General features: G+C 42.5%; 2 protein-coding genes across 15 annotated transcripts in view; both read left to right on the top strand.

Annotated features, from left to right (window-relative positions):
- The first annotated feature begins 70 nt into the window (after positions 1-70).
- hmg20b (high mobility group 20B) lies at positions 71-4,315 on the top strand. Of its 2 annotated transcripts, none has more exons than XM_035646989.2 (9): positions 71-177; positions 505-649; positions 1,144-1,344; positions 1,680-1,800; positions 1,981-2,030; positions 2,119-2,185; positions 2,555-2,770; positions 3,101-3,233; positions 3,683-4,315. In XM_035646989.2, exons 2-9 carry the CDS (start codon positions 569-571, stop codon positions 3,693-3,695), a joined length of 882 nt encoding a protein of 293 aa, XP_035502882.1. In that variant the 5' UTR covers positions 71-177; positions 505-568; the 3' UTR covers positions 3,696-4,315. The 2 variants fall into 2 exon arrangements, with proteins under 2 accessions (XP_035502882.1, XP_035502881.1); XM_035646988.2 differs by having other exon boundaries at positions 1,978-2,030.
- Positions 4,316-5,618: 1,303 nt separating this feature from the next.
- unc13a (unc-13 homolog A (C. elegans)) overlaps positions 5,619-21,061 on the top strand; it is a 40,184-nt gene continuing 24,741 nt past the window's right edge. For 4 of the 13 annotated variants that reach the window (XM_035646962.2, XM_035646964.2, XM_035646963.2 and 1 more), the window contains exons 1-12: positions 5,619-6,088; positions 10,501-10,530; positions 10,658-10,757; positions 12,638-12,755; positions 13,536-13,659; positions 13,785-13,855; positions 14,100-14,154; positions 14,697-14,726; positions 16,027-16,222; positions 17,410-17,529; positions 18,988-19,815; positions 20,041-20,134. In XM_035646962.2, the coding sequence (XP_035502855.2) occupies positions 6,067-6,088; positions 10,501-10,530; positions 10,658-10,757; positions 12,638-12,755; positions 13,536-13,659; positions 13,785-13,855; positions 14,100-14,154; positions 14,697-14,726; positions 16,027-16,222; positions 17,410-17,529; positions 18,988-19,815; positions 20,041-20,134 (1,788 nt within the window). In that variant the 5' untranslated portion in view covers positions 5,619-6,066. The remainder of the gene's footprint in view (positions 6,089-10,500; positions 10,531-10,657; positions 10,758-12,637; positions 12,756-13,535; positions 13,660-13,784; positions 13,856-14,099; positions 14,155-14,696; positions 14,727-16,026; positions 16,223-17,409; positions 17,530-18,987; positions 19,816-20,040; positions 20,135-21,061) is intronic. The other 9 variants (XM_035646969.2, XM_035646967.2, XM_035646968.2 and 6 more) reach the window with 3 other exon arrangements.

Raw genomic sequence — 21,061 nt, 5'->3', positions numbered from 1 at the left:
AGTCTCCAAAGAAATGCTTTGCGATAATGTAACACTTTGAAGAACATGTAATTAAGTGAGGAGGAGGAGGAGGGGGTGGAGGAGGTGCGCCAGCCAGCCAATCGTGAGTCTCCATTTCGACCAATCAGCTGACAGGCAGTCTTCTCTTCCTGTTTGAGCAACGAATTTCATTATCGGGTGAGTAATAAAACGTTTATCCCTAAAAAGTACTAATAACTGTCTAAAGCAGAAACTGTCCCGAGTGAATAAACGCTACCGAATGTTCCGATCCGTGTTTTTCTGTAGAGTATTTTCTTTTACTTCGGGAGACCGAGCACTTACCTTTGTGTCCGTTGTGTCTGTTTGTGTGTGTGTGTGTGCGCGCGCGTCCATTTAGCCTTAGTGAACAGCTAGCAGGCAGGTTAGCTGGAGAAGCGGCATCACTGCGGACACATTAATGCTGACATTAACAAGTTACTGCATTTATTTCCACCCTGACACCCTCTCATGTGTTGTTGTGCACAGACATAACCCGAACGGATGAGACTGGTTTTCAGCCTGAACACAGTGAATTGCTCGGAAGTGGATCATGGGAGGGATCAAACAGGAGCAGGGTGATGCATCGCAGCAGCTCAGAGCCTCGCACTCAGCGGAGCAGCCTCAGGACGAGGTGAGTCCTGCCACGACTGACCACGGTGGAGGGGGAGAGAAGTCCTCTCCATCGGCAGCCAAAGCTTTGATTGAGCACTGTCTCCACACTATATAACAACAGTTCTGGAATAAAATCCTACTTTCAAATGATGGAGGAGGGGTCGAAATATCAGAATTTTATCTGAACTGTTATTTTATACATGGGGGGGGGGGGGGGGGGTTAATGGAAACAACATTCTCTTTCCTTATGACAACCTCCAGAGTCAATACATTAAATAGAAAACTGACGGTAATCAATCAGTCTATCAACGTGGAAAAAATAATGTTTATAACTATTTAATCAATTAATTGTAACCAAAGATGCCAGAAATTATGGCGCTATGGCATTGAATGTCTGTGGGTTTCGGAGTGTGCGTTGGGCAAAACAGGACATTTTAATACGCCCTTCATCGGTTACCAAACAACTGTCAACCCCCCACATCCACACGAGCGCTGTTTTCCCCCTCTCTGTAGCCCAAGAAGAGAGGCTGGCCAAAGGGAAAGAAAAGAAAGAAGGTGCTGCCAAACGGTCCCAAGGCACCAGTCACAGGATATGTCCGCTTCCTGAATGAGCGGCGGGAACATATGAGGGCCCGATACCCCGATTTACCTTTTCCCGAAATCACCAAAAGACTCGGAGCAGAGTGGACACGATTAGCGCCAAATGACAAACAGGTAACTGTTTAAGGTTTTTTTTTCTTACGTATTCACAGTATATTCTGTGCACTGGGTATTTTATGATGCTTTATTAAGGAAATCCAGTCAAGAACATAATAGAAGGCACTATTGCTGTATTTTAGGTTTTCATACCAGCAGCATTATTATTTGTGACTTTTACCTCCATAAAGATATTGCTGTCAGTTTGATGGTTTTGAAATCTTTATGCTTACAAAACATTTTTTGACGAAATGTTCTTTTTTAAGTTATAAAATGATCAAGAAGTCCTCTTTAAGCAAGATAGATTATTTCCCCACATCAGCAAAGTAACAACTTAATTTATGTCCTCACAGCGCTACTTGGATGAGGCAGAGCGGGAGAAGATGCAGTATGCACAGGAACTGAAGGACTATCAACAGACTGAGGCCTATCAGATCACCAGTGCTAAGATTCAAGACAAAAGGATCAAGAAAGGTGACCATTGACTTATACCCACCTAATGTTTATCATGTTGTTTACCGTTAGTGCATCTGTGCATCTCCCCCCCCCCCGCAGAAAAAAAACGTCGGCATCACCAAGATACTGTATATTTATTTTTCCATTACTCTGTTCCACCTTGCCCGAATTATTGACATTTTCTTTCTCTTTCAGAAGACACTTCATCTGTCATCATCAGTGCTAGCTCAGGGTCATCTCTACCAAAGGTAAACTGCAATGTCTTGTCACCGTATATTCTTCAATATTATTATTATATAAGTTACACAGAGCTGAGTTCTTAATTCTGTCCTTCAGGCCTCTGAACTCCCAAGCAGATTTGACATCCCTATCTTCACAGAGGAGTTCCTTGATCAGAACAAAGGTAACCAGAAACCTGAAAATGGAAAATAATCTTTGATATTCCACAACTCAACCACAAGGCAGTGTGTTCAGGACTAAATCTAGGACAGAATTGTGCAAGTCATTTGTTGACTAGTAGGACGTTAAAAGACGGCGCCTGGACAGTCAGCAGCCAGTGGGGGGGTGGTCAGTGATATTATCATGTGAATGATGCAGAGCAGCATAATGTGAATGCACAACATATAACCGGCCTTTCTTTAAACAATCAATTGAGTAAATTTGTTATGAAAACTGTAATGTGATTGCATTGATGTAATGCTTTTTCAATTTTAATTCCACTAAGACATAATCTCATCAATTATAATTTTTTTCTTTTCCTCTGTGCTTTCAGCTCGAGAAGCTGAGTTGCGGCGACTTCGTAAAGCTAACATTGAGTTTGAGGAGCAGAATGCAGTGTTGCAGCGGCACATTAAAGACATGTTCAACGCTAAAGAGCGTCTGGAGGCCGAACTGGGGCAGGATGAGAAGCGAACCCAGGCTCTTCAGCAACACTTACTGGCCATCAAACACACACTGGTCAACAGTCTCTCATCAGTCCCCCTGCCAGGTCAGCAGTCAGGTGGCTGATTTTAAAGAAGACAAACAGTAATGCTTCTACGTGACAATTGATAAATCTCCTGTTGTCTCCACGTTTTCTCCTGTTATCTCTCATCATAAATACACCTATAACATTACCCCTCTTCAGTGACTGGGCTACTTTCCCTTTAAATATCTGACTGTAATAGAAACTATATTGTCCTAGTAGCTGCTACCGTATATTAGTGCTTACATTCCATTTTATATATACCATGAGAAGATCAAATAAAAAATTATATTCAGTGATGTGTAATCAAGATTCTTTTGTGTGATATTTTTTTTTTTCTTCTTCCCGGAACAGGTACAGGTGAGACCGCGTCTCTTGGAAACCTTGACTCGTACCTGAGTCGTCTCAGTGGAGTGCTGGAGGGAAACCCACACAAGCATCGTGCCCTGCTCACCCAGCTTTGCGATGTCCTCTCTCATTTTGATAGGTAACTAAAACCTCATCTCACCGCAGACTAAACATGCTTTTAGGAGTCTGACCAAGGATACTTCTACTGATCACAGGTATTGGACTGCCAGCTACACATCAGGTAGTTCTGTACACATTGTCTTATCTGGATTATAGCGCCCTACTGCACATGACCAAAATATAGATACGTCACACTTTGTGGGCTCATAATTCTACGTTCCAACGATATATCGGTCAGGCCTTAAACATTTTGGGCGATAAATCTGTGAAATAATATAATAAATATTACATTTCCTCTGAGACTTCTTCATGATGTCACTAATCATGATAAATGATAGGGAATAATTTTCTGATCAACATTAGCTTCACAATTGACTATGCTTATTATTATTCTCAACTCTAGAAGACTGTATTTCAATTGTATGTCTGAATGTCATCTTTTCTCTGCATCAACACTTTTCTTGTCAGTGAGAAGTTATGAGGAGAGTGTGCAGAGAGCCTTTCACTCCTGCAGCAGAGGGACACGTGACGGCCTCAGTGGAATTAGCTGAAATCAGTGCCATTAAACAATGCATGTGACTATCTCAAGGATAGTAAAAGCAAGGGTACAAACACTTCAACACACTACACACAGACCATGTCCACGGGACTTTTCTTTATGATTGTGTGTGTTCACGCACATCATTTTTTTGTGTGAATGTAAATCTGAGTGGCAGTGTTGGGGGGTCTTAACAGTTAAGGAATTTCAATAAATGTAATGTAATTTTACCTCCCCAAATGTCACGAGTAAATTTGGATTGACAGTTATCTCCAGGCCCTATGAGCTGTCCAATAAGGCAAGACTAATAATCAGTTTACATTAAAATGCCATTTGGCATGTGGAGGGTGGGAATACGTAGTGTTATTTAGACTGCATGAAAACAAACTGGAAGGGATTGAAAGGAAATGTCAGTGTATGCTGTACATGTTTGAATTTACATTGATAATGGAAGGGTGTGGGATCGATGAACAGTTGAACATGTCAGAATATTATATATTTGTGAAGTATATTTGTATTTTTCTTAAATGTTCATTAAACCCTAGTGAAAATGTTTCCAAAAATGTGTGCAGAGTTTTTTAATTAATTAATTTATTTATATAGCGCCTTTCGAGGTATCCAAGGCCTCTTTGCAAATTAAGGAAAATAACAACAACTAATAAAACAAATCAAGGACAGAAAATAATAGTTAGAAAAATTGGTAGCCTGGGATAGTGAAACTAGTGGTCAAAATAAATGGGTCATCGTGGATCTCTGTGTTCCAAAGGGTGGGAGCTGCCACACTGAATGTCCCATCACTGTAGGTTCTCAGGCTTTTACGGGGGATGGCAAGCAGACCCATACCTGAGGGCTGTAGGTTCCGGTATAGGAGGAGGTCAGACAGGTGCTCGGGGGCAAGGGCACGGAGGGATTTACAGGTGAGGAGGAGGATTTTGTATTTGATACAGACATGACCGAAAGTGAGTGAAGGTGGATGAAGGAGGGGGTGATGTGCTGCCAGGGCGTAGTTCAGGGTTACAACCATTGCTGCTGAGTTCTGCACATACTGGAGCCTGTATGTGCAGAACTCCATTGCAGTAGTGCAGGTGGGAGGTGATGAAGGCATTGATGAAACCCCATCATAAGTTAAAGTTATATAACAAAACAACTTTATCAAATGTGCATGTTTACATAGCACTAAAGGTAAAACGTTTGTATGATTTTGGTGCAAAGACCCCAGAGGTAACTGTGACGATGCAACAGGATGTTATTCACCAGCAGGGGGAGCTGTTGGCCCACAGGGTAAAATTATGATTTGAATCTTGGACCAGAGTTTAATAGTATATACAGTATGTTTATTAATGTGTGATTTTGTTTTTCTTCAACTGGAAGGATACAGGTGAGATGATCTGTTTTAAATATGCAGCACTGTTTTAACACTGAATTTAACATCGGACACTGACGCTCAGACAGACCAAGGCTCAAAGATCGATATTTTATGACAAATTAAATATTTGTTCTTTTTCTTTAATCTGTAATCTTACGCACCATCAGTTTCATCTGCTTCCAGTCAACGATCTCCTATCTAAATCGCCTCACATTAACGGCTGCAATTATTTCCATCATCTGTGTATATCTCCTTTGATTAGAGTGAACATGCCCACGTCACAGTGTGTGTGTGTGTGTGTGTGTGTGTGTGTGTGTGAGAGAGAGAGAGAGAGAGAGTGTGTGTGAGTGTGAGTGTACCTTTTCTTCTACATAGTTCTTGATGTCAGTGAATGTCAAGAGGAAAATCCTTCTGCTAAGTTGCTCATCACAATATTCCATTAATACTCGCCTATCCCAATCAATGTTGACGATATGGCAATAAAGTGTTGAATCGATCATCACAATATTTTACAGCAAACACTTTGGTATTGACGATCTGATAACGTGAGGATACCAGCCACTACCCACGCGCACCGCCGCCCTGACGTCACTGCCAGGAGCTGTCCACGCGGCGGTGGTGCTGAGGCTGAACAAGATGGCTGTGCGTCGGGGAGCGGAGCGCTGAGAGAGACGGTGGCAGGGGGGGGGGGAAGAGTCTCACATCCGGACAGACGCGCCATTAAAATAGACCGTTGGAGCGGTTCCCCGTCCAAGGTGTGCGGACGGTTGTTTTTGGAGCCGCGAGCGTCACGAGCCGCGCCAGGCTCCGGCTCTGCATCACGACGGCTGACTTGTCCATCTCCTGGCCAGCGGCTCTCTCCCAGGCTGCACAGCCACTGCACAGATTAGCTCAGTGAAGGAAGCTGGTGAAGGAAGCTGGACCCCGCGCGAAAGGAGCACATAAGACATGTCATTGCTGTGTGTTGGAGGTAAGAGAGAAAACTAACCAATCCACCTAATGTCTTTGACTTCGCCTGCCGGTGTGAGGATCGTGTGGATCCAAGAGGAATCTTCTTTTGAATTATTTTTGTTTTGAGGTGGACTGACCTGTGAGGACAACGATCCATCCGGTGTTGTGGAATAGCCATCATACACAGGAATATTGTTAATTATCTGCTACGCGATTAAAATGCAGTTTATTCCACATGTCGTAGGCTTCTTTGGCGATTTTTTCCCTCCATATTTGAGTGTTTGGTTGTCTTTTGCCCTGCATCCCCACCCCACTGTCAGCCGTGTATACATGACAGCCTGGGCGCATTTCACAAAACAGGCGATCGCTCCACCAGGGTCGATATGTGGAGACGGTGTGTGCTTTCTGGCAGCTGCTGTCAAACTTGGCAGAACAAGACGTAGGCTGTTCCACTTTCGGTTTGTCCGCGTCCAACAGAAGGCATGCGGTGTTTTATGATTCGTGATCCAAAGTCATCACGACAGCAGATGTGTCCTCTCAGTTTCATGCGTAATTGCGCGGAAAAAAACGGCTTTCTTTACAGTGGGATATTTCTTAAAACCCACGTGATTCAGCCCAAGCTTCTTAAATCATCCTATGTATTGAGCTTTACAATGACAACCATTATGTTCTGCTTTTGAATCATTTAAAATTAAATTTGAATTCTCGACTTTTTCAAATACCTTTCTCCAGTCATTGATAGTGTGTATGTATTTGTCATTTTTCCAGTGGAATCTATGGTCTGGCCTACACTAAGTTATTTCTACTGAGAAACAAATAGAAAGTCGACTGAAAATAAATCTAATCTTCTTCCTTTACATGTCACTGGATTGAAGATGAGCCTTCGAGGCTGATTCGCAGTTGACCTGTGGTCATATAAAATATTGAAGGTTATGTTGGTTTTGCTTGGCTATGGGGATTTGATGAACATTTTAGTATCAGCAGCTCCAAACGAGACAGAAGACCTCCCTTTATCAAAACTTACTTTCTTTTAATGAGGAGTCCCTTGCTGTCAGCATTTATTCATATTGAAGTGGCAGAAATGTGTAGTGGAAAACTGGGTGGACAGTTTTGTGAAAATAAATAAATATCATCCCTGGGATCTCCTGAAACCCCGACAATAACATCTGATCTCACGCGGAAACCAAAAATGTAAACTACTTTGGACATGCTCACAGCAGATTCAAGTATTCACCGGGAATCTCAGAGTACATCCATGAGAATGATACTCATTGTTTCATTATGGATAGAAATACTCCCCTGTAAGGAGCAGACTCAAAATGTTTATGAAGGTGCAGCCACTGTATTTTGACACCAGTGCTAAATCTGATTGCACAGGTGTCAGGTTTGAGATTCAGGCTCATTGGTGGCCCCTTTATGTCCTGAAGCTTTGTCGGCATAGCAACCCCAATGGTATTTTAGGTCTCTGCTGGCATTTTCTCATTAGTCTCTACACACTCGGTTGCAGGCCTGCAGCCAGGTTTATATTGATATTATATTTTTTCACAGTGGCTATGTGAGCAGAATGAAGTGATGGAGAGGATGATGAGTATATAGCTGTTCACCTTGGACTGCATGCTGAAAAGGAGTTTTAAGGCTGATGTAAACATTTCAGTAGCGGTGATGTGACATTGTTGCGTCAGAGATTTGTGTAAGTTCTTCTCCCGTGTCGCGTGATGTTAGGCTTTTTAAATGATAGCCTGTGCCACAGAAGCTGAACAAGCACATTCAGATCCGACAACCCTCCTGTCACTGCCATCCCCTGTGGAAAGATGCCAATCCCCACATTATAACTTTTTAACGGAGCAAGATAAGAAAGACATCTTCATTAGTGTCGCCTTTAGCATTAACATATATATTCAGATCATTAGCGAGGAACCTTGATGAAAGTAGTCAGAAAGTCTGATATTATATTCCAGTTCTATATATCTAGCCTCCTAAATTTATGTCAAAGTTCACCAGATTGATGGATTTAACTTACTAACAAACAACAAAATGTTCTTCTGGGGGAGCATGCCCTGGACCCCAGACGGGGTCTGACGTCCATCCACATTAGTCTCTCACATCCTATGGGAAACACTTTGTTTTTACTTTATTTACTTGTGTTTTTTGGATTGAGGTATGGTGGACTAAATCCGCCAAAATAAAATATGGGGGCTATATTTCCCAGACCGAATGATTGTCCCAGTCCGGCCCTGCCCATCACTCCACAAAGTTTGGTACAAATCATTTCAGTAGCTTTTGCGTAATTTTGATCACAAAAACACAAACAAACAAACAAACAAACAGGGTAAACCAGGTGAAAACATAATCTCCTTGATTGATTTGATAATGACTTGAGTACTTGTGCTTCTGGAACTGTGGATGGAAATATACATACTGTAGATAAAACAGAATTTGAATTGTGTTGTTCATGATGCCACTACTATGTATTGTTTATATTCCCTGAAATTAATCTAAGGTGGACGGTCTTCATTTTGTCACTGATTTTGATTAGTCTTCATGACAGGAGTATCCAATCATCAGTCACAAGAAACCTTTATACTCTAATCATCATCACTAATGCAGACCCATTCCCCCAGGTGTACTCCAGCTGTGTGACTGAACTGTATCCAGCAGAGGAGACGGGGACAATGACCTCTTAGTCTCCATAACTGTTTGTTACTTAATTGTGCACTTGAGTAATTTCTCTTAATCTATACAAAAGTCTTCCCTGAATTCCCTGTCTACAGGTTTATATTGTTGTTCCTGGTGTCAGTGTAATTGCTCTTAGGAAGCCTTTGATTGGGAAATTCCTCAATAAATAAGAAAAAGACCCTTTAGCTTCAGGGGCGTCAGTGAAAGTATGTGTCCCAATTTTCCCCAGTAAAGAAAAAGACAATGAGGTCCTCTAACATGTGGCAGGGGCTCCATGGTTTTTGTTCAGGGTTTGCAGAAAATATGTTACACCTACTCCCTTTCACTCTTTCCTCTGTGCTGTGACTGCAGCGATGCTAGTCTCATGCCTGTGAGCTGTAAGCAAACACCCCCGCCCCCCACTCCCCCACCCCCTGTCACACTGAAGCGGTTATTTTTAGTGTTTGGGGATGCAGCTCGCTCTGCCCGCATCCGGCTGCACAGAGAGATTAATGGAGCACGAGAGGCAGAGATAGAAAGGGAGCACACGTGCATACTTGCCACATGGCAGGGGAAGCTTGTAGGAGCGAGTGATGGAGCGAGTGAGGGAGGACCGATGACTGTTGGTGAGGAGGGGACGGTGTTGGAGAGCGAGACAGTGTTGGCAAGCATGCAGCCGCGGTGCATCTGTCATTTTGCTGTCTGTTTAAAGCAAAGACACGATTCATTCGAACGTCTCTCTGGCAAATGCGTATTCGGTGCTTCTACCGAAACGAACCCTTCCTCCCCCGTGGGCACGACTGCCCTGACAGCAGCAGAAATATCAGGAAGGGGATTTTGCTTTGAAGTTGGCTAAGTAGCACATGCTCTACCACACCACTTACTCCGCCACCTGCCTCATGGATCATTACGATATTTAAGCACGATACCGAGCGGTTTGGGGTTATTCTATTTTTGGGGGCAAATTTGTCCACAATGGATATCATACCTGCTTGGCTGTCGCTGACTTCTCAGTAGACTTTGAATGTGTTTCTTTGTCACCAACACTTTTGCAACCATCATTTTTTTTTTTTTTAATTTCTTGATTAAATAACTGTGATCTAGCTTCTTCTATTTTGAACAGTTGGGCTGGAGGTCATACATAATAGAGGATTTCTTCTTCCAGCCATTAACACACATTCAGATTCTATTAAAGGCTTATTGTTGTGGCCCAATTAGATCGATTTTAATGGGTTTTTCCTTGTATTTCCTTAAATGGAACATCAGTGAAAAGAGGCAATCAGCGTAGGGATTTAAAAATAGGAGCTCTGAATATTAATGCCTCACTGCTGCAGACGGGGATGCTGGGCATCGACAGGGTGCAGGATTGAATGAATAATGAAAAGGCTCCTGACGTCACTGTGGTTTTAAAAGTCAGTCCGGTTCCTCCAGAGGTCGCCGTGTGGAGGAGCTGGCAGTGTGGCACCTCAGTAGTCTTTCATCCACCACCCCCTGTTGACAACCACACAGGAATATACACACACATATACAGTTCGTCCTTCAGAGGCATGTGGCTGCTCTCCTGCACAAACTGCCCTTCTGCCCCAGTGACTCACAGACCTCGAAAACTCCCGCCCCCCCCCCCACAGGCAGAGGCCTGGACTGTAGAGTAAAGTCAAATCACACAAAGCAAAAACATTTTTTTCGAGGAATATGACGCTTTCATGAAACTATATTTTCACCCACTCTTCTGATAGTTGGACTAATTTCCCACTTGTTTTCTCAATGTGTTTACAGTGAAGAAAGCCAAGCTCGATGGACCCCAAGGTGAGTTATGACCTTTGACTTTGCATGTGGAGATCATTAAGTGGTTACTTATTTTTTCGATGAACCGAGCTGAACACACTCAGTGGCATAACAAGTGCTCTTTGTATTTTTTCCATTTTTTTCACAGAGAAATTTAATACATACGTGACCCTGAAGGTGCAGAATGTTAAGAGCACAACCATCGCAGTGCGCGGCAGTCAGCCGTGCTGGGAGCAGGACTTCATGTTGTGAGTGATACTCACCCCTCACTCACCCCTTAGTCTTCTACACCTCTTTTATCTCAGCACGTCTTTCCCCCTTGATGTTAATTAATTGGGGAACAGTCCATGGGGCACAATTACGACTCGCAATGTCTTCCTCTTCTTCAGACCTCCTCTCTCACTGTCTCCTTCTCTAAAGTGTACCTTCACTTGGACCCACAAAGTCATCATTGGGGTTGTATGAGTAGAGGGCTTTTCCACATACTGTTGTTCCCGGGCCTACTTTGCATTGTGGGCAATGAAGGCACCAGGCTTTGACAAGACAAGAATGCAAGAAATAGAAAAGTCAAAGCTCTGTTTCTATCGCATTCATAAAAAAAATTTAAAAAACTGTCTGTGTTCGTGGAAAAAAGCAATGCTAAATCAGTGGAGTTCTCTTTTAAGTACGAAGCGCTCTGTTTACTTTTAGCTTCGTTCCAGCTTTGTTTTTCTTTTAGATTTAACATATTTTTGCACATTAACAGAGCGAAACGATTATAAAATGGACTCAAAGGCATTTTGAAAGAGTAATATGTTTGCTGTTGCAGTTATGATGGTATATTTTATCTTAGTCCATCATTTGGCAGATGTATTGGTCCATATTAATGTAGGAAGAGTTTCAAACTATATGCATTATATGTGTAAAGGATACTGTTACTTCACATGAATAGAGATGTCCCCTCAGGCTTCGTTATAAATAAATAAATAAATAAAAAAAATAAATAAATAAAAAGAATACCTGCCAAACACAGCTGATGAGAATGACTTGTCTTGCCACCTTTATGTTTTTCATGTTTAATCTACTGTAATCACAACCTAGTCTTTGCTCTCCTTCTCTTTGGATCCCTCTATGTACGCCTCATTTCCTCTTATCCATTTTTTAACAACCAATTTAATAATTTTGATATTACATTTATTGATATTATATCTCTGAGTCCCAGACTAGTATTAGTACTACTACTACTACTCATAACAACTAAATACTTGAAGGAATTTAAATGGAAATTATATTCAAGATTTGTTATTGTAGTATATTAAGTGTAGTAAGTGTATATTTAAAAATGAAGTCATCAGTGAATTCATATTATCATTGCTATTTTTAATTAAAAAAAATCAATCCTGTATACATGATTCAAAACAAAAAGTAAATAACTAGGAACTATCTAAAATCTTCAAGTCAATCAGTTCAATTATGGAAAGTAATGATACAGGAAATCTCAGAAATTGAGAGAATAACTTGGAGTCTGATTTAGAAATAAAGCCACAGAGTATAAAAGACATTTGTTGAAGTGGAGGGGGAAGGAGGCCACCAATCAATAATCATCATCAATTATTATCATAATTATTATGTGGCTTTTGGTTCCAAGGTTTTGATTGAAATATAACATGGGCTTGGTTACGAAGCACAGTTTAACAATGAGAGATGTTTAGTCAGATATTTAGTCATGTTACAAATTCTGGTTAGTCCTGATGAATCGATATGTCTTTTTTTACTGTATATGACTGTCTCTAGATAGAGAAACGAGGCACACGGTTCAGCGTTTGTCTGTCGTACATATATAGACTCTGTTGTTGTTCTATCCGCGCTCTCCCCTATATCTTGTCAGCGACCTGCTTGACAATCACCTACATTTTCCATCCTTGTGCTGAGTGACTCATTTCCCTCAGCACATTCAATCACAGCTCATATCCATCACCAGATTTGAGTGAAGCTCGTGACGGCACAGGCTGGATTTCCATTGAAAACCCTCTCTGTATTCAACCCTGTCTCCCCTTAGCTCCTTTGATTATTTTACCCTCTTTTCTATGCTTATCTCCTAACTCATTCTCCCTTTCTTGTCCTGCCTCTTCCTCTGTCTGCCAAACAGTGAAATAAATCGCCTGGATCTGGGCCTCACAGTGGAGGTGTGGAATAAAGGGCTGATCTGGGACACCATGGTGGGCACCTTATGGATCCCGCTGCACAGCATAAGGCAGTCCAATGAGGTACACTGCCACCTGCTCCTTCGCTTTGGCTCTGACACTTGGTTTCACTGGCTACACTAACTGTACATGTACAGCGATAAGTGATGAATGATTGTGATTATTGAATAACCCAAATCAACATATGGGTAATGAAAGCAAATCTCTTTTAATGCCGCTTTTATTAAGGTCATTTTGTGTGACCTGGAGAGAGCTGATAACTCTCTGCCACATATTTTATTTTTAATTCGTTTTTGTTTTTTTGTGTCATTTTTAGATTCAATTAGAGGTTTAGGCTAATTCAAATATATACATTACATGAGCACAATATAAAATACTTGGTAGAAAGTATTTTTCTTGGTGAACAGCAGCCAAGCACAGTGACTTCCTGGAGTCCTCTTGTCACTGGGATACAATTCGGAGATCTTCACTGAAGTCAAACTATCAGATTGAATTGCCATTTTGTGCTCAGTTCATTCATCTATGATTCACATCATGCTTGTTATATGGCTGAAAAAACATCAGAGATGCAGAGGTATTCAGAGGTCTAGAACAGAGAGTTAATATTGTCCTAACTGGTTCTCTCCATGTTCTCTGACTTCCCCCCACACTCCAAAAACATGCAGACTGGGGTTAGGTTGATTGTAGACTCTCAATTGACCGTAGGTGTGAATGTGCGTGTGAATGGTTGTTGTCTCTGCATCTGGGTCCTGCGATACACTAACTCCCCGCTACCCTTGATGATGATAAAGCGGTATAGATAATGGATGGATGGCTGTACTCCTCTTCCACTTTTCTTTCCAGGAGGGTCCAGGTCAGTGGCTGACGCTGGACTCCAATGTGATCATGGCTGAGAACGAGATCTGTGGAACCAAAGACCCGACCTTTCACAGGCTGCTGCTCGACACACGCTTTGAACTGCCACTAGGTTTGTCCTTTGATCGTTAGAGAGATCTCGTTAGAGAGATCTATACTGTATAGAAAGAGAGATGTTCATATATCCAATATTATATTTTGTTTGCATTGTGGTGAAGTGTTTCCTGTGTGTTGCAGACATTCCAGAGGAAGAGGCCAGATACTGGGCCAAGAAACTTGAACAACTTAATGCCATGAGAGATCAAGATGTAAGAACTTTGCCACATTCCCATCACTCTCTTTGCCCTGTCATCTGTATTTCTTCATCTCTTTACAGTATTATGTACAATATCACTATTATGGTATCTTTTATGAGATGTTTGATTTTTGCATGCTGTAATTGCACTCAATGGCTGGAAAAAACAGCAGAAATGCAAGAATCAATGTTTTTACAAGCAATTTACCTCAGATCATTTTCTGAGATGTCTCTCGTTGTGTGTTTTTCCCCCTCAGTACGCCTCTCAGGAGGAGCAGGAGCGACCGCTACATGCGCCATCCACACAGTGCTGTGAGTGTCAGCAGCGTCATCTGTGTCCTTTTTATGCCTCCTGTTCTTACTTTGCCCACTCCCTCTGCTCTGTCGCCCTGACTTATTGGAAACAAGACTAGACAGGAGGCACAAATGAGGCTGATAGATGAGGAAAGGAATGGGTGGAGGGAGGGAGGGAGGCAAGAAATGCTGATGTGGCGAATCCCACACACAGGCCTGCCTGAGCACTCGAGTGACTTCGAGGTGCTAGATGTGTAATGAATGTGAGCTGACATGCACACTGGGTTGTCAGACACACACCACCATGTCTGTCTGTCTGCCTGTCTGTCTGTCCATCCGTCCGTCCGTCTGTCTATCTGTCTGTCTGTCTGTCTGTCTATCTGTCCTGTGATGATGACACAGGGAGCAGATGGATACAGTAAATAAGTGTATATATAAATCTGTGGACAACAACATTCAAACAAAAGCTCACACACTCACACAACAAGTTCATGACCACTGGTTTACCTCACGTACGAGCTCTCTGAACTTAAATTTACATGACATTCATCTCCTTGCAGGTAATTGGAGTCTGTGGGGAGATCAACAAAGTAAGTGTACGATTCTTTCATGCACCTTTGCTAATGATGTGGAGTAATTCTGTATTTATTTTTGTCTATGTCTCACTTAAAGTAATGATCTTGTGTAGTTTTTCTTGGAAACCATTAGATGCCATGAAAATATATATATATATATATATATATATATATATATATATATATATATATATATATATATATATATATATATATATATATATATATATTTTATTCTCCACACATCCTCTGTGAACTTCCTTTCTGCTTTGATCCCCATTCGCCTGATGGATTCTTAGCTCAAGTTGTTAGTCAAATTAAATAAAATCACAATAATTGAAACTCTGCAATGTTTGTTGAAAACACATACAGTATGAGCACAATGAAAACCATGGCACTAGGATACAGAAAAAGTAGTTTAAAGTCCATTTTCAGTTCATTTCAGTCATTAGTTATCCCAGATAGAAACTTGGCTTGTGATCAGATGCACAAGATAAAATACAAAAACACAGTCCAGCACAAAAAACATATATAAAATGTCCATTAATACAAAAGTACAGATATGTTCCTAAGATGTATTCTATAACATACTAGACAAAGAAACAACACCACAATTTCGGTCTACTAAAAATATTTTTAGATGAGGTGCAAATTGAACAGGTTAATTGCACAGGGGGGGAAAAGTCTCTTCTTCTATTGCCCTTTTAACAAGCTGCTCTAAATCTCCTCCCTGGAGGAAGTGTTTCATACCTGTAGTGCAGGGGTCCACCTTTGTTGCTAAAAGATAACCTGTCACCTTGTCAGGCAGCATATGGCTCAGCTGATATTTGTCCATTATCTAAATTTCCATAGCAGCAATTAAAGACAAAGTAAGAACAGATTGGATGAAAGAATTGTAAAACAAGGACATCCTTTTTCTATCTGCAACAAAAACATTTAACTTCCTTTGGAAGTACAGACGTTGCTTTCCCTTCTTGCAGATGGCCTCCGAATTGGAGGATTGGCATCAAACTTTATTGTCGACTACACTTCCAAGATATTTATACTCAATATCAACCAGTTCATTGTTCATTAATGACGATCTGTGGTGGCAGGTGGGATAAATTCCATGTCTGTGGTATTTATTATTTATTTAACATTTGTTCCACTGACGAGACCCAGTCTGATGTCGCTGTCCGAAAAATCCCATCTTTGTAGGTCCAAACATCGAAAACATTAGAAGCGTTTGCAAATACTGTTTAATGACAATTTGGACCATCATTCTCAACTCGCACCTTCGTCTCCTCCCATCTCTCGCTGTGTTTTACGTGAACAGACGAGGACCAAGACAGCGCTGTGGATGACAGGGACAGCGACTACCGCAGTGAGACCAGCAACAGCATCCCGCCGCCATTCTACACCACGTCTCAGCCCAACGCTTCCATGCACCAGTATCCCATGAGAAACCAGCACTATAGACAATCCTACAGCGAGGAAATCCACGAGCTGGACTATGACCACAGAGCCATGAGGTAACCAGCACTTTACATGGCCACAACAAATTGCTTATGTGCACCAATGAGATTAACAGTGTAAAATGTATCAGGAACTTTAGAGGGAGAAGCGCTTTTTTGGGGGAGACAGGAAGGAACATCACCAGAGGGACAAAACAGTTTAGTGCTGAAAATGTGTTATCACACTCCCCATCTTGAATAAAATATTTCCTTTTTGATTAAATCCATTCGGAGACTTGCAGCTGAGACCCTGCGGCCTTGTTTGTTTCACTGTTTTGTACATGGTAACATGTTGTCTCTCCCTCTCCAGAGAATAACCCTGGCCCCAGTGTATACAAGCATGCTGGGGCAAACACTTCTTGTATACAGGTCATGTATGAAGTGGGCCTTTGAGGTTATCTTTTCCGCGTGCCTGCATTTTTGTGTGCATGTGATCTTCCTCTGTGCTAACTTGTTCTGCAGGAAATAAGAGCATTTCTGGACTCTGGACACAGCGTTATGCATGAGGATTTCTGGACATGTGTTTTAATGTCAGCAGATGATCAAACCCATGTATTGTTGAAACAGAAAGTTAAGATGATGCTCAACCTCAGAGAGAGGTCTTTTTTGCAGAGACTTAAAGGATAAGTTCACACCTTTTCAAGACTGTCTTAAAACAACAGTCAGTGAGTATTGCAGTTATCATTCCTCCTGTTCATAAAGGCCATAAAGTGATCTCACTTTCTAATGCACTTTCCAATGTGCTGTAGATGGCCGGTCTATTCTTTAATTTCCGTCTTTGTTTTTGCACAGACAGTGTTTTGTTGTCTGCTGCAGTGGCAGGAAATGTCACCTAAAAAGACAGTAACCTTGGATTTACTCACTTGATATGAATACACCAGGCCTCAGAATCCTCATATTAGCTTCAGTGAAAGTCTGTAATGTTGTTGTTTTTTTGCATAGAATTAGGACTGAAGAAATTGTCACTTACAATGGCATCGCTTTAAGAACAGATCTCATGGTATCCAGTGTGAATTGGAGGAATGAAGAAAGACAGTCTTAGTGCTATTGTTTGAAACACTGTGAAGCTGCCTGTTTACCAGTCAGAGCAGAGGCTCAGTGTGGTTAAAGCTTTCTTTGAAAGATTTGCACTGAGCTCTACTGATGCTCCTCTCCCACCTCTTCCCCCCTCCCCACCTCCTCCTCCTCCCTGCTCCTCTTACCAGACACTATGATAGTTTAGACTCAGCCACCAACGGGCGCAGCGATATCGACTCAGGCTCAGGGTCGAGCCGGCGCACCAGTCGTCAGTATTCTCTAGACAGTAGGCATTCACTGTCCGATAGGTGGGTCTCTGTACCTCGTCTCCAAATCCTCCTCCTCTTCCTCCTCTTGCTCCGGCCTGTGACTCCGTCTTGCTGTGACGTCAGTGGTGGACTTGTCCCGTCCTCCTCGCTCGCTGTGCTTGCATGCATGCGCTCTCGCCCTATCTCTGTAAATGTATATATTCTATATTCTTTTAAAAGAAAACCACTGGTCGTGCATCTATCATTGACTGTGTTCCTGTCGAAGAAATCAGTATCAGCAATGATGTTTCATACTTGTCTTCTCCATTTTTAAGTTCTGTGCACCTTTCGGTTTATTTGTGCGGGAGAGTGATAGAAAAGATTTCCGTGTTGTTTCATGACTGAAACGGAGCGAGTAATTGTTGGGTGGAGTTTGTGGATAGGTCTCTGAGAAACTCACTGTGTGTGTGTGTGTGTGTGTGTTTGCATCTGTTGCAGTGGCAGCCTGTTGTTACACAATGACTTCAAGAAGGGCCCTGTCCTATTCCCATAATTATACATGTTTAATTTCCTCTTGTGAGACAGTAGGAGGACACCAACCCAATAATGGGCTCCTATAGCAGAGAGGCCAAGACAGACTGTTTATTTTCATCTTCATCACATTTTCTTTCTTTTTTTAATTCCTTTCTGAGAAAGAGAACAGACATGTATTTAGACTAGAGCATTATGCCAGCATTTGTCAGAGTCGGAGTTCGTCTTTGTGCTGGATATGAGGGAGATCGTTGCGATAGGCGATGAATTGACGAGAACAGGGGAGTCGTAATTGAATTTTTATGTGTCCATTCACCCAAACTCGTGCGTTCCCTGTGTCTCACAGGCCAAAGCCATTGTGCAGTTCTCTTCTTTACACCTCTTGCACTTTGCATTATTGAACCAACATGGCTGTAATCAATAGAGAGATAACAACAGTGTGTGGGCGTGCGTGTGTGTTTGTTTGTAGTCTCAAATGTGTCCCTGACTCATGGTCTGTCTCAATGTCTAATAGTCTCATCCATCATTGTGAATAAATATTATTCGCTTGTTTATCTACTGAAAGAGTGTTTTTTCGTTGTGCCAGACTAATAAATTACCCTCGACCTCTCCAGGGTCACGTTCTTTTCATTTGAATACGACTATTTATGGCTCAGATTTTTGAAATTTGAATGTTCTAATCATCTGCTTCTGTATGGTGTGTGTATCCAAAGCAACCTTTCCCATTACTGAAAAGATGATTTCCCTTACAGTTACATAGATGCATCTCACAGATCCCCTGCTTTGAGTTTCCTGATTGGTTGGTTTAGAGTTACTCCTCTTTTCCTATTGGTTAATGGTCTCCCTCCCTTGCCCCAGCGCCAGATCCTTAAGTGTCACTGTGACAGCAAAACTTGTTATCGTACAACTCTGGGGGCTCCGCTAGTTTACTTGTAAACCTTTGTGGGTTTTATTTGCGTAACACTCTGCCTCTCCCCCTCCCTTTAGTCCCACGGACAGTCGTTATGCCTCATCGGGCGAGTTGAGTCGAGGCAGCTCGCAGCTCAGTGAGGAGTTTGTTCCTGAGGATGGCGGGAGCTTGCGAGGTTCAGAGTTCTACGATGAAAACGACTCCTACCATTCCTGCCACTCCTCGGTCAGCTACGGCAAAGAGGATTCCCCGGGCTGGGATGGTGAAGACCCCCAAGGCGTGTACAGCGACGAGGGAGGCTATGTCAAAGACGGTGGGGAGGAGGGGGCGCTGTACAATGAAAATGAGGGAGACATTTACGACGGGGAAGTCGAGTACAACTACGAAGATGAGGAGGAGATGCCGTATGAGGAGGACGAAGATATGTATCCACTCGATGGCACGCTCACTGAATTCCAGGAACCGCCCTACACCCCCACACCCACAAGCACTGCCCCCACCCAGATGCCACCCTCTGATGATCAGTCCTCACCCAGGCCACCGCTGGAGAAGCAGGCGTCACTGCATCAGCAGCACCCGGCCCATGATCAGCTCCAGCCACAGGGCACAGCTCCTGGTCTACCTCCAGTCTCACAGGACGACGTGCTGCCACCTTTCAGTTCAGAATTCACTAAAGCCCCTCCAGCACTCTTACAGCCAGAGGTGTCCACCACCACCACCACCACCACCACCACATCCACCCCCACAACTTCATTCCGGGTTCCAGCTCCAGACTCCAAGCCCTTGGAGCCTGAGCACAAATCTGAGGCACCACTGGAGGAACCACTACCCTCTGAGCAGCCTCCGGCAGCAGAAGGCCTCCCTCCAGCTCCTGCAGAGAAAACCGAGGAGCCTCCTGTTCCAAGGTGAACACAGCTCGCACCCTGACAGCTTCATACAGGGGGAAAACTAATTCAAATAAGCTTTCACCTACTGTCAACACCTATGTGGCTATATTTTTGTTTCCATGATAGTTATCTTCGTAATTACTGTATTTTCAGCACACTAGATAATACCTCATCTATATCTAAATAATACACACCGGCACAATCACTTTGAAAATGTTGTTCATCATTTACTCATCCCCGTAGCTTCCCAAGGAGAGAACTCATGGAACCTGGTCCTGCCAGAGCCAAAGCCAACTGGCTTCGACTTTTCAGCAGAGTGCGACTACAGCTGCAAGAGGTACAGCCTGTGTGTGTGTGTGTGTGTGTGTGTGTGTGTATGTGTGTGTTCTTCTGTGTAACTTTGTGAATTTGTATGAATGCTTGTGCTTATAAGAGTTGATAAATCAGTATTTTTTCGCTGCTTTGCTTTAATTAATGTGTCTACTACGTATTTTAGCTCACTGGCTTGTTGCATCAGCCCATGCATGCCCTACTGTTACTTTGTGTGGTTTTTTTTTTCCAGCTTTTTGTTGACTGGTCTACCATTTTTCCCAGCTTCTGGTTATTGATGTTGATTATGTTATATCGTCTTGTGTTTATTCGACAGTTTCTGTTTACCCCTTGTATTGTTTTTGCCATTTCATATTATTTTTTTCCAGTTGCTTGCCATCCTCGTAGCGATTTGCATGTAGTCCATTGTGATTACCAGTGGCTGGAAGCAGACTCTCAGGTGGGTGTGGCCAAAAGTGTGTTAATGTCCAATTTCTGTAGACTGTATGTACCCTGTACAGCTCATAATGATTTTATGGAGCGCAAAGCTGCCATAAGCCTGCTGAATGTCATTTTCAAAGCCTGGCGTTTATACCAATCATGACTATTTGTCTGCCGCGGAGTGACGTGAGTATCGGTGCTGTGTGTCATTCTGCGAGCAGGCAGGCAGACAAAGAACGTGTCTTTCCATAACAGAGCAGATAGAATTAGATGAATGATTACACGGATAGCCATCTGGCTGTAATCTACTTTAACTATGATCCTCAAACACAGAGAAGCCACTGCTGATGTCAATAATCACCGCACTCACTAAGAAAGACACAATTCCACTTTCCTCCTTTTCACACATTTTTTTCTCTCTCCACTTGTGCCACTGTTGCATTATTCATTTGTGAAATCTGGGAACACTTTCAGTTATTTTGGCGATAGCTACTAGTGGAACTCAACGTATCCA

Source organism: Scophthalmus maximus, chromosome 13 (genome assembly GCF_022379125.1).
Source record: "Scophthalmus maximus strain ysfricsl-2021 chromosome 13, ASM2237912v1, whole genome shotgun sequence".
Classification (NCBI taxonomy): Eukaryota; Metazoa; Chordata; class Actinopteri; order Pleuronectiformes; family Scophthalmidae; genus Scophthalmus; species Scophthalmus maximus.
This window is presented reverse-complemented; position numbering and strand designations above follow the sequence as displayed.